Source organism: Ostrinia nubilalis, chromosome 23 (assembly GCF_963855985.1).
Source record: "Ostrinia nubilalis chromosome 23, ilOstNubi1.1, whole genome shotgun sequence".
Taxonomy (NCBI): Eukaryota; Metazoa; Arthropoda; class Insecta; order Lepidoptera; family Crambidae; genus Ostrinia; species Ostrinia nubilalis.
In genome coordinates this window covers 12,254,784-12,268,050 of record NC_087110.1, presented here as the reverse complement: position 1 = coordinate 12,268,050, position 13,267 = coordinate 12,254,784, and the positions used below count along the sequence as shown (strand labels likewise).

Below are 13,267 nucleotides of genomic sequence, written 5' to 3'. Positions count from 1 at the left end.
TTACCTCGCTCTTCTAGAAGGCACAAGAAACTTCAAGGGTCCAGCAGACTTTCTCCTATTCTGGGATACAGGCACCATCAGCAAGTCTTCATCATCAGTATCTGATATCGGGCTCTCCAGATTCACCAGCGCTGGCGCTGACATTCTCCGATCTGTTAAACCTCTAGGAACTTCTAGCATGTCCCGTATCACTTCACAGTACTTGCACGCGCTTGCTTCAGCCATATAGGCTTTGGTGATGGCATACGCATAATTTTCTAGAAAACACTTATGACATCCCGAAACGTAGTTGTTTTCAAGATCCGTCGATTCTTCACTTGGGTCCTTCTTTTTTAGCTGTAATTTCTTCTCCATCACAGCTGTATTATTATCTAGCAGTTTCTTTTGTTCCTCTTTATATTTCTTTTCCTCTTCGTCTAATTTTTGTTGTCTAATCTCTTTCAAACATTCGTCTTGGTCATTGTAATATTCGATACACTTTCTTTCGTGCTTGGACGGCTTGGTCGGGCTTTTTTTCTTTTGCTTCTTATGGGCAATGTTTATATTTAAGGGTTCTATTCTCAATGATTTCATCTGCTTAATTATGTGCTCCTGCACGTAAGGCCGGGTATACGACACCTCGTCGACGGAATTGGCAGTGTTCTGTTCAAACGTTTTGGCACTTGCGTCGTTGTCTTTGTTTCTAACAGCTATTTTATCGTGTTTACTTTTTTCTTTTATGTGTTTATCGCTGGAAAATTTACGAGCATTTTTCACTGTACACTTTGCAGAAGAGTCGTCGTCGAGACACGTTTCGTAGCCATCTACGTCGTGATCGATGTACAACAGCGAATTGCTATCTTCCTGGACGGATATTCTAGTAGTGGCATCGTAAAAGCTAATAGTTTCATCGTTCGGGGTATTTATACATTCCTTCCAACTCTCATCGCTTTTGATTTCTTCTAACTTTTTCTTTTCTACTTTATTTTCGTCACACTCCTTCCAATACCGGTCGAAGCTTATTCTTTCTAAGCCTGTTGGTGTGACAGCAAAAACCATTTCATCAGAGGTAGAAATATCTTTACTCTGTTGTTTAGACAGACTCCTTTCTCCATTTTCTTTTCTATCAGCTGATTTGCTTCTTAAATTTAACTCTCTAGGGGCAGTCAGGACATCGTCTTCTGTTATTGTCATGTCGTCATCTGGTTCGTCTAAAGAATCGTCAGATTTCGAAGATTTGAACTCACCGATGCCGTTAACTTTTTCTCTACTACCTTTTCTTTCGTCTTTCTTGCAGTCTTCTAAACTAAGGTCGCCTAGAGCGGATAATTCCTCGTCCTTGATAGACGCTTCTTCTGGCTCCAGGCAGATCTGAACCACTTCGAGACCCTCGCCATACTCTTGAAGGCACTCATGGAAAGAGTCCATGCCGGTGTGGTCGTCTGACGCCAGGGAGTTTATACATTCCTAGAACAAAACTTTATCATTTTAAAACATACCTACGTGGTATTGAAATTAAATAAAATTGTGGAACTTTTTGATGGTGGTAGGAAACATACCTACGTGGTATTGAAAATCAATAAAGTTATGGAACTTTTTGATGGTGGTAGATTTTAGCTTATTTTAAATTAATTAATAATTTTAAATTAATAATTCAAAAGCATATCTTACAATTATTTACGAATGAAAATAGAAGGTTTGGGAATACCTATGCGGATTTTTCAGTGTAATTTTTATCTCTTCCGTTTAACTACGGGCATGTGTGGTTTTCACCACAAAAAAATCAAAGAAGTAGATAACTTTGGCAACATTTATTTCTGCAACACACATAACAAAGCTTCTGGATAAATATATTTCTAACACAGACTCTTAAAGCATCGGACATCGACTTAACTATATCTATTACAACAATTCACAACAATTCTCTAGTGTATTTAAATACTTTGAGATTGATACTATTTACCTTTACTATATTTGTTTCTACCAAATCCTGTTCACTGCTTAACAAAAGCCTCCCCCAAGGATTTAAGCAACGACCAGGTTATAATATATAATATAATAATGAGTGCTGACCAGGGCTTCCCACCACCAGATCCACCGAGGGAACTGCCCAAACTACGTTTTCTAACAAATCCTCATTTTTTCAGCAAATATTATTATGTTGTCCCGAAGTGGTGGTAGGGCAAGCTTTATTTGGGACGTGTATAAGTGCCCTGGAAAAGGCCTAATGTACTGAATAAAATATTTGAATAATATGAATTTCATTTCATGTAAAATTGATAATGATAAAAGTAACAATCCCAAGTGATTTTGCAACATATAAAAATCTTTCGCTGGTAATTAGTATTCTAGAACTATCCTCAAAACTTTACTCACATTTGAAATTAGTTTCAAGGCTTAAAATAAATTGAGTCTTGAGACAAAGTAAAACCTACTAAGCCTTGAAACTCGTTTTAAAATCGGAATTGAGTTTTAAGTTGTTACATTTAGTCCTAAAATACAGGTAGAGCACCTAATTAAATTAGACAACATTCACTTAATGCTAGAATACGCTATTCTTATTGACTTTCAAAATTTGACTTCATCAACATTTTATTGCGATGCGTATACTAAATTGAAATTATTTACTCTTACAGTAATTTACATCCACCAATTGTAATATACCTAAGCCATTTGATTTCACTGTACACTGCTCTTCTCAGAATAATATTTAGAGTCAGTTCCAAAAACCCCTGGTAGGTACATATTAGAGGCCCAACGTTGTTATAGCAAGAGGTTTTCTTGCAAATTGACAGAGTGTAGTTAAGTCAAATTGCAAGGGTCATTTAAGAAGGCTTTGCCCTTATATTACAATTTGGTTGGAATACTAGCTACCTATATTAAACCTATTATTATGTAAATATACATTATTAAAATAAAACTTTGTAAAAAATAATATCATTTTTTTTTGTAAATTTTACATTGGTAAATATTGTGTAACTTTAAAACTTTCAATTCACACTTTTTGGGGCTCTAAAGACAGTCTTGTAAACTGATGTTTATTATTTTAACTTTGGTGTCTTTTTTGTTGAAAATAAAATATTTCACCCAATATTATTCATATTTTTTAACTAATAATATTTCCGAATGTTCTCTCAACCTTACACCTATGATATGTTACAAATTTCCTGTAAGCGAACGATTATAAATGCTTCTTTATTTGAGCACATACATTTCAATGCGAAACAAATAATAAATACTTTTACACTTTTTACAGTGTATCTTTAACATTTAGAAATATTACGAAATGTAGGTAATATTATTTTTATAATACCGTATTTTTATTTCTTTTTTCAAGATAATAATTTCAGAAAGAAAGAAAGAAAGAAAAATAATTATTTAGTACTAAATAATTCCAATTATAAATACTATAAAAAAACAATAATCACAAGTCTTTCAACATTAATTTTTTACTAGGTCTGGCTATTTTTTAACATTTTCGTCAATGGGTTAACATACCTACATACGAAAATTATACATAACGTAAATATTCTTTCTTTTAGCCAATATATACAATCACGCTTTATACCTATAAATAGGTAAATTTTACTCTTTAACACATAATTATAGAAACTACGGTCACGATTTAATTTTTAATTGATTTTTCCCTAAAATTACATATCCGGACGCATTCATATCTTATAACTAATTTACTGTACCAACTTTAATTAGGGAAATTGGAAGATAGTTCTAAATAGTGAGAAAATTGACATGAGATATTCTAGGAACGATGAGAATAGCATGTTGGAAAATTATTAGACTGAAGAAGATACACCTAGCATTTGTATATTATATTAAATATAATTATTATAGTTAGTTATTTACATAACTAGATTTTTAACAAATAAAAACTTATTGGGAATGGTCTTCTATTGTTTCTACAAAATATTCGTCCTAAATTATCTAAATTATTTCAACCCTTTAAACTTCTTCAGAACCAAAACAAAATTCTATACAAAGGATTTATCTTGAAGTGAATATTTTATACATACGGTTACTCGTATTATCACGCTTGTTTTCACGTCTAGATACATCTTATAGCATCTTTTGGCTATATTTCTTCTTAAACCTAACTTTCAACAATCGTTGCCATTCTCCAAACCGTCTACCAGTTTGGCCAAACCAAAGCATCAACATTACAGGATTAAATGAGCCTGATTATCCAACACATCATTTAATCAATCACAATATCTTTTTTTTAATCATACACACTACTGCGGCACTCGGTCTTCAGGTTTCTTTCACATTACGTTGACCTTTATTGGTTGAGGTTTCATTGACGGTCAAGTGGTAAATCATGACATATACAATAGTCAAAGAAGCAGCAAAGAGATCTGTTATAGATCGTTTCATCCACGAAGACGCGCCCCACCATTCTTCCGCTAATGTTTGAGTGTTATCGGTACACGCTACATTATCCATCACGCATACTACAGTAATGCCGCTAGGAGCAAACTCCCCGCACCCCGCGCGATCGAGACCAAAAATAGGTGGGGCGCGTCTTTTTTTTTATGCAAAACAAGGCAGGTATTTGACCACAATCGCACCTGATGTTTAGTGGGATGCAGTCTAGGATGGTACATAATCTGCCCTGTAAGTGCCTATTCACTCTCGCCTTGAAAAGGCCCGGAATGTAGTTTTCAGGAAAGACGGCAGCAGGCAACGATTTCCAGTCCCTAGCTGTTCGCATTATAAAAGAGTCATCGAAGTCATCAGTCTTCGTGGATGAAATGATCTATAATAGGCAGTCCCTGTTACAAACTGGCTAGCAGAACTGCCTCCTTAGGCTTCAACTACATAGAATTAGAGTTTGCTTTAGTTCCTTTAGACTGTTTGTTTTTAAATACAATATCTACTTTACCTTCAACGAATACAATTCTGATCATCCGGTAGCAGTTCCCTTCAGATCCAATATCAATTTCAATTTCAATCAGTCCACTCCGTAACAGTTCCATTTGCGTTCCATTTCAAATCTTGGTTTCCTCGCACTTCGGCACGTCATCGGACCGCGCGCCGTCCGGCACTTCGACTGTGACCGAATACCTCAGCTTTTCCTCCTGTCATTTCATGGTGATCTCTGCTTTAATCTTGGGGGGGACCCTGAAGGGGGAAGGGAGAGGGGGTGCAGGGTCGTAGTCCTGGGAACACTGGAGTTGTAATTCCAGGATGTCGCGGTGGAGAGACATGATGAGGCGCAGGATTTTCGTGAAGTACTCCAGTTTCTGGAAGAAAGAGAGCGGAATAGTTTGTGGTTTCGTTTGTGAAGTTGTTAAGTAATTTTCAGTATGTATTAGTATTTATTTTAAGAGTTAGTCCGTCTTGAGATAAATGAATGTAAGCTGTGATGTGCTTAGAATTGAATTATTACCAAAAACAATTTAAAAAGGACGATGTGCAAAATGTAATGTCTACAGTAGTTTAGAAGGAAAACCTGTTGATGTCTGTGGACAAGATTTTGTACAAAAAATATGAACACTTTGATGCTGGCATTTGTATCTCAATTTTTTTTCTGCTTTGCAGTAAAGTAACGATTTTAACTTAGGCAATATTAGAAATTCATTGACGTTATAAACGAAATTAAAAAAAAAAACCAGCTATACTTTTCACAACATCTTCGATTTTTTTTATTCTGAAGTTTTACTTCTAGCACACCACAGCTTCATTGCATTATACTGAAGATTACGGTTAGCTAGTTAACATTCTAATTAGACAAACGGCATGCATTCGTATTGTACACTAAAGGGAGATCACAACAGAAACATCAAAAACAAAATCAACAGTATTACTTATTATCTTAGAGCGGTAATTTTTTTCTATTCCCTTTATTGTACAAAATTATTTGTTTAAGTAAGAAAAATATGTAAATATGTAAAAAATTGCATGCTACATTATTGTAAGTACTGCTCTAAGCGTATAGAAAAGCTTAAAAATAACTTACTGTCAGATACTGTCCCCTCAGTGTACAATATACACAACACTCAAACGGTTTATACGAATTTATGTATAATGTATATTCTCCTCACCAATATAAACGTCAAACGGAAAAATAGTACACAGTGTTTTGTTTCTACTGTCAAATAAAACAAAAGACAGAGAAAGAAAACAGTGATTACATATTTTTGGACAGTTTTTATTAGTAAGAGGAATAATTACGTATCAATTTTAGTTTTAAAATACGTGTATTTTCAAACAAAAATAAAACAGTAAAATTTTCACGATACGGCGAAGTACAGGCACATCAAGCTAACACTTTTGGGTCTTATGAAGTTGTAAAATGACAATTTTGGAATCAAAATGTTTCATCTGATGTGCTATCGACTGTACAAATAAAAATTCGGGTATTTTGTTTAAAAAACATAGGGGATTGGTCCGATTCATTAAAATACTTTTTGTAAACATATTTTTTAAATATTTCGATTTTTATTTCAAATACAAGATAAAAAAAAAGTGTTGGATTAAAAAAACATATTAATCGTTCCGTTAGGTACGAACGCATTTTCAATTTTTTTTTCAAAAATTGTAATCAAATTGAAATGACTAATATTTTATGTAGGTATATAAGGTTTAAAGTAAATAATGTACATACCTGACTACTCTGCATACTGTGTCCGTTGGCTTTCTCCCCACCCACTACCGTACTGCAGGGAAGAGGTTTTGCGATACCTATCGTAACAATTCCTGGAACAAAGGAGAGTTTAATTTAATATAATTAGCTACTTCATCATCATCTTCATAATAATATAATAATATAGTTTATATTTTTATTTTGTTTAGAGTTAAGTTTGCCTTAGTTTAAAAAAAATTCTGTTTATTGTAAATAAAGATATCTCCACTGTAGGAAAACTAACTACAATTTCATAATCATCATCATTTCAGCCACAGGACGTCCACTGCTAAACATAGGCCTCCCCCAATGACTTCCACATCGTCCGGTTGGTGGCGTCCTGCATCCAGCGCCTTCTCTACGCCTCCCCATCTCTCTCATGAACCCTACAATTTACCATAGCAAAATGGAGGACTTGATCTACACTCTTCACTTTGGCCTTGTTTGGAAAGCCTGACTTATGTTCACATAAGTATTTTTTCTCCCATAGAAGCGACTATAACAAAAGCAAAAAAATACTTCCCCAATCTAAAATCGAATGTGAGGGTGGTCCCTATTCTTCCTGCCAGAACCACACGGTGGTTACTGACTTGAAGTCAAAACAAATAAACCACATAAAGAGCAATAACACAAAACAAAATGGAAAACGCAAGATAAAAAGAGTGCTCTATTTTTAGAAAACTGACACATTTATAATATTTAATACCTGATAAACTGTGTTATATCGTTTCAAAATCACTGTTTTGTCTCCTTTATTATTAAAAAAATCCGTTAAGGCATACTTGTATAGAGCTCTATTCACTATGATTAAATGGTTAATGTTACACAAATGAACAATATTATGACTTTACTTCAATCAAATACAGACTCATATATTTGATTTACGATAACCCTTATCAGGTTCTGAAGGTTGAGTTTATTTGTTTAGTTGTTGCTAGTGTTTATTTATATCTCATAATAATTGTTCACTCCAAGCTCAATGATTACAGTGATTACCTAGTTTCAGAACACCAAAACAATCTTTTTATTGATTATTATAATGCTGAATTAAAAAAATAAGCATCAAGAGACGCTGCAAAAGAAACGGAAAATGGTCTTCGCGTACATCGAAACCATTGCCAGGCATGTTAGTCCTACCAGGCCTGTTCATCTCCGCGAGTTTACATCGAAAACAAAACACGCACGATGGCCCACCTACAGGATACGATTCGACAAGGCCTCACATACGAGCGAACATTGACTCACGCACGCGTATTCTTGTGTATGATGGAAGAAAATGGTGTACTAAATACTGTGCAGTATTTAACTGCTTAAATAATAATACAAACACAGAATGTACTTTTTTAAGTTGCCTCAAGACACTGATAGGTAAATAAGTAGTTAATATTATTCATGATAATTCATGCTAACTAAATCATGTATTTCCTCCGCCATTTTCCGCAGTTTGGCACCTCACGTCACATCATTTTACCGAAGTCAGCCCTATAGTTTCGGCGCAGTGCCGATCACTGACGTTTGTCAACAAAATGGTGCTTGACTCTTGAGACAGGCTAAATTACACCATATTGTTAGTGACATTGAGCATACATTTTTTTTAATACCTTCGCGAAGTAAAACTTCTGTACGTAGTACTTATTATTATTCTGTGGTCCTACGTTTTGTTGTATAAGATTTTTCGGCGCGCTCTTAATAGGTCCGACAGTAGCAAGCGAGGGAGCTCCGCGACACGTCTTACCCTTTGACGGGATGAGCCGGTCACTTAGCTCATGTGCGTTAGCATAGTGCGTTAAAACAATACGTTTAGGATTCAAGAGCCGTTGCTGGCGGCGAGGAGCGAACAGTTCTAAGTAAGATTACAGCGCTCCTTAGCACATGTGACTAGACTCGTGATTGAGTGAGAAGAGAAGCTACCAGTGAGGGTGAGTGGACAACACCCCGCTTCATAGCAAGTCTGTTAGGTTTGGTGCTTTAAAAAGTACCTTTTGGCACGCTCCTAGGGGGTTGATCTAACGCATCAAATCCTAGAAATAATGCGTAGTAGTATAACTACTCTTTACCTTTGGGCGCGCTCTTGATAGCGCTAACGGCCGCAGCGAAGGGGCTCCTCGATATTTCTAATCCGTTGACGGAGATGAGTCGGTCGCTTATCTCATGTGCGTTAGCATAGTGCGTTAAAACAATACCTTTAGCGCTGCAGCGGCGGGAAGTGGATTTCACGCCACAACACATGGAGTTTTTTGACAGGCGCGTTAGTCCTACGTGTTGTTGTGTAAGGTTACCTTTGGGAGCGCTCTTGATAGCGCTAACAGCTGCAGCAGTGAGGGGGCTCCGAGACAAGTCCCGCCTGTCAGAGATGAGCTGGTCGTCTTTCCTATGTTACTAGACCCATGAGTTCAGTATCATCAAGAGCTGCTGCCAGCTGTGGGAATCGGTTTATTAGCAGGTGCGTTATTCCTAGGTGCTGTTAAGTAAGGTTACCTTTGGGCGCACTCTTGATAGCGCTCACAGCTGCAGCGAGCGGGCTTTTCGATACATTTAACCCGTTGACGGAGTTGAGCCGATCGCTTAGCCTATGTGCGTTAGCATAGTGCGTTAAAACAATACCTTTAGCGCTGTAGCGGCGGGAAGTGGATGTCACGCCACAACACTTGGAGTCTTTTGACAGAAGTGCGTTATTCCTACGTGTTGTTGTGTAAGGTTACCTTTGGGCGCGCTCTTGATAGCGCTAACGGCTGCAGCGAGTGGGCTCCGCGACACGTCCAGGCCATTTACAGAGATGAGCCGGTCACTTAGGTTATGTGCGTTAGCATAGTGCGTTAAAACAATACGTTCAGGATTCAAAAGCCGTTGCTGGCCGCGAGAAGCAGATCGTTCTAAGTAAGATTACCTTTAGGCGCGCTCTTGATAGCGCTAACGGCCGCAGCGAGAGGTCTCCTCGACACGTCCAGGCCATTGACGGAGATGAGCCGGTCGCCGGGCTGCAGGCGGCCGTCGCTGGCCGCCGCGCCGCCGCCCGCCACCGACCGGACCACGATCACAGCTGCCCGGCTCAGTGATGATGATGCGGTCAATGTCACCTGCGTACTATATCGCAGGTCGCTACCAGCTGGGCAACATGGAAAGCATTGGGGGAGGCCTATATTCAAGTAGACGTCCTATGGCTGAGATGATGATGATTTCGTACGCCACGCGTCATGGACAGTAGAACTAAGATGCGCTCTTGATGGCGTTGACAGCGCTCCTTAGCACATGTGACTAGTGCCTAAAGCATAACAAGAGAAGCTACCAGTGACGGAGAGTGGACAACACCCCGCTTCATAGCAAGTCTGTTAATAGTAGTGCGTTAAAAAGTTCCTTTAGGCGCGCTCTTAATAGCGCTAACGGCAGTTGCGAAGGTTAGGTAGGCTTAGCTCATGTGCGTTAGCATAGTGCGTTAAAACAATACGTTCAGGATTCAAGAGCCGTTGCTGGCCGCGAGAAGCAGACCGTTCTAAGTAAGATTACCTTTGGGCGCGCTCTTGATAGCGCTAACGGCTGCAGCGAGCGGGCTCCGCGACACGTCCAGGCCATTGACAGAGATGAGCCGGTCGCCGGGCTGCAGGCGGCCGTCGCTGGCCGCCGCGCCGCCGCCCACCACTGACCGAACCACGATCACAGCTGCCCGGCTCGGTCATAGTAGTGTGGTCAATGTACCTAAAAAATGTGACTTGCTGCCCCCCTAGGCCAAAGGCTTAACGCGCCTCTATACCTTTTAGTGCACTCCTTATAGCATTGACAGCGCTGCTTAGCACATGAGTCTAGACACCTTATTAGTAGTACCTAAAGAACAAATATAGCCGGTCATAATGGTCAGTCCTATCCTATGTATGATTCGTCAAACTCTGTAGGTACCTTAAGGTGCGCGTATTTAGCTCACCCCCTCAGAATGGTGTGATGTTTAATAGTACTAACTCATGAGCTATGAATACTGATACTAAATCCTCCCCGCCCCCTTAAAAGTAACCCTAGATACGCCCGTGCTGTCCGGCTCGATGATAGTAGTGTGGTCAACATTAATGTCACAATCAGTGCTAGTCATTAATGCCAGTGGTGGAGAGTGGACAACGCGCCGCGTCATATCGTCATACATTGATAGATGTGGTGCGGTTAAGAGTACTTTTTGGCACGCGCTTAATGGTACTGCTTTTGCCACTTTTGCTGCGAGGGGGCTTCGTGACATTTGAAAAAGATAAGGGTCTATTGACAGGTGCGTTAGTCCTAGGAATGATGCGTAAAACTCTATTATTAACCTTTTGGCGCGCTCTTAATAGCACTGACAGTAGCAACGAGGGGGGTACCGCGACACATCAAGCCCGTTGACGGACATGAGTCAGTGGCTTATATCATATGCGTTAGCATAGTGCGTTAAAACAATACCTTTAGCGCTGCAGCGGCGGGAAGTGGATGTCACGCCACAACACTTGGAGTCTTTTGACAGAAGTGCGTTATTCCTACGTGTTGTTGTGTAAGGTTACCTTTGGGCGCGCTCTTGATAGCGCTAACGGCTGCAGCGAGCGGGCTCCGCGACACGTCCAGGCCATTGACGGAGATGAGCCGGTCGCCGGGCTGCAGGCGGCCGTCGCTGGCCGCCGCGCCGCCGCCCACCACCGACCGGACCACGATCACAGCTGCCCGGCTCGGTCATAGTGGTCAGTCCTATCCTATGTATGATTCGTCAAACTCTGTAGGTACCTTAAGATGCGCGTATTTAGATCACCCCCCAGAATGGTGTGATGTTTCATGTACTAACTCATGAACTGTGATACTAATCGCACAATTCTTCCCCGCCCCCCTTAAAACAAACCTAGATACGCCCGAGCTGCCCGGCTCGGTGATATTAGTGTCATCAATGACAATGTCACAGCCAGTGCCAGTCATCAATGCCAGTGGTGGAGAGTGGACAATGCGAGCCAGTGCCAGTCATCAATGGTGGAGAGTGAACAACGCGCCGCGTCATATCGTCACACATTAATAGATGTGGTGCGTTAAAGAGTACCTTTTGGCACGCTCTTAATGGTAGATACTGCTTTTGCGACTTTTGCTACGAGGGGGCTTCGTGACATTTGACAGAGATGAAGGGTCAATCGACAGGTGCGTTAGTCCTAGAAATGATGCGCTAAACTCTGTTCTTTACCTTTGGGCGCGCTCTTAATAGCACTGACAATAGCAACGAGGGGGTTCCGAGACACATCAAGCCCGTTGACGGAGATGAGCCGGTCGCTTAGTTCATTTGCGTTTGCATAGTGCGTTAAAACAATACCTTTAGCGCTGCAGCGGCGGAAGTGGATATCACGCCACAACACATGGAGTTTTTTGACAGGCGCGTTAGTCCTACGTGTTGTTGTGTAAGATTACCTTTGGGCGCGCTCTTGATAGCGCTAACGGCTGCAGCGAGCGGGCTCCTAGACACGTCCAGGCCATTGACGGAGATGAGCCGGTCGCCGGGCTGCAGGCGGCCGTCGCTGGCCGCCGCGCCGCCGCCCACCACCGACCGGACCACTATTACTGAACTGCCCGGCTCGGTGATGGTGGTGCGGTCAATATCGCCTGCGTACTATATCGCAGGTCGCTGCCAACCGGGCAACATGGAAAGCATTGGGGGAGGCCTATTATATTCAAGTAGACGTCCTATGGCTGAGATGATGATGATGCACTATGTTGTACGCTACGCGCTATAGACAGTAGGATAAGATGCGCTCTTAATGACGTTAACAGCACTTAGACTCGTGATTAGTACCTAAAGCATAAAAAGAGAAGCTACTAGTGACGAAGAGTGGACGACACCCCGCTTCATAGCAAGTCTGTTAATAGTAGTGCGTTAAAAAGTACCTTTAGGCGTGCTCTTAATAATGCTCCGTGACACTTAGCTCATGTGCGTTAGCATAGTGCGTTAAAACAATACATTTAGCATTCAAGAGCCGTTGCTGGTCGCGAGAAGCAGATCGTTCTAAGTAAGATTACCTTTCGGCGCGCTCTTGATAGCGCTCACAGCCGCAGCGAGTGGGCTCCGCGACACGTCCAGGCCATTGACGGAGATGAGCTGGTCGCTTAGTTCATTTGCGTTTGCATAGTGCGTTAAAACAATACCTTTAGCGCTGCAGCGGCGGAAGTGGATATCACGCCACAATACATGGAGTTTTTTGACAGGCGCGTTAGTCCTACGTGTTGTTGTGTAAGATTACCTTTGGGCGCGCTCTTGATAGCGCTAACGGCTGCAGCGAGGGGGCTCCTCGACACGTCCAGGCCATTGACAGAGATGAGCCGGTCGCTTAGCTCATTTGCGTTTGCATAGTGCGTTAAAACAATACGTTCAGGATTCAAGAGCCGTTGCTGGCAGCGAGGAGCGAATTTCGCGCTGAGTATACAATGTATCCGAGTCTATTGACAGTTCTATGTAATATTAAGTACTTTTTGGCGCACTCTTAATGGCTCTTAGTGATCGCCGGGCGCCCGGACTATACAATCACTCTTAAATAAATAAATAAATAAAATAAAAATCATTTATTTGCAGACAAAACCAGTCTATAGTTTGGTTAGTAACAATTTGAACTTAACTTATTAGTAGAGTTAGTAACAATGTGTAAACTATTGACAGGTGGGTTAGTC

At 40.6% G+C, this 13,267-nt stretch overlaps 1 protein-coding gene across 1 annotated transcript in view; it reads right to left on the bottom strand.

The window, feature by feature from the left end:
- Positions 1–13,267, bottom strand: part of LOC135083240 (uncharacterized) — a 70,954-nt gene continuing 57,687 nt past the window's right edge. The window contains exons 18-19 of the mRNA XM_063977979.1: positions 6,605–6,696; positions 1–1,446 (exon numbers count right to left, since the gene is read on the bottom strand). Coding sequence (XP_063834049.1) covers positions 1–1,446; positions 6,605–6,696 — 1,538 coding nt within the window. The remainder of the gene's footprint in view (positions 1,447–6,604; positions 6,697–13,267) is intronic.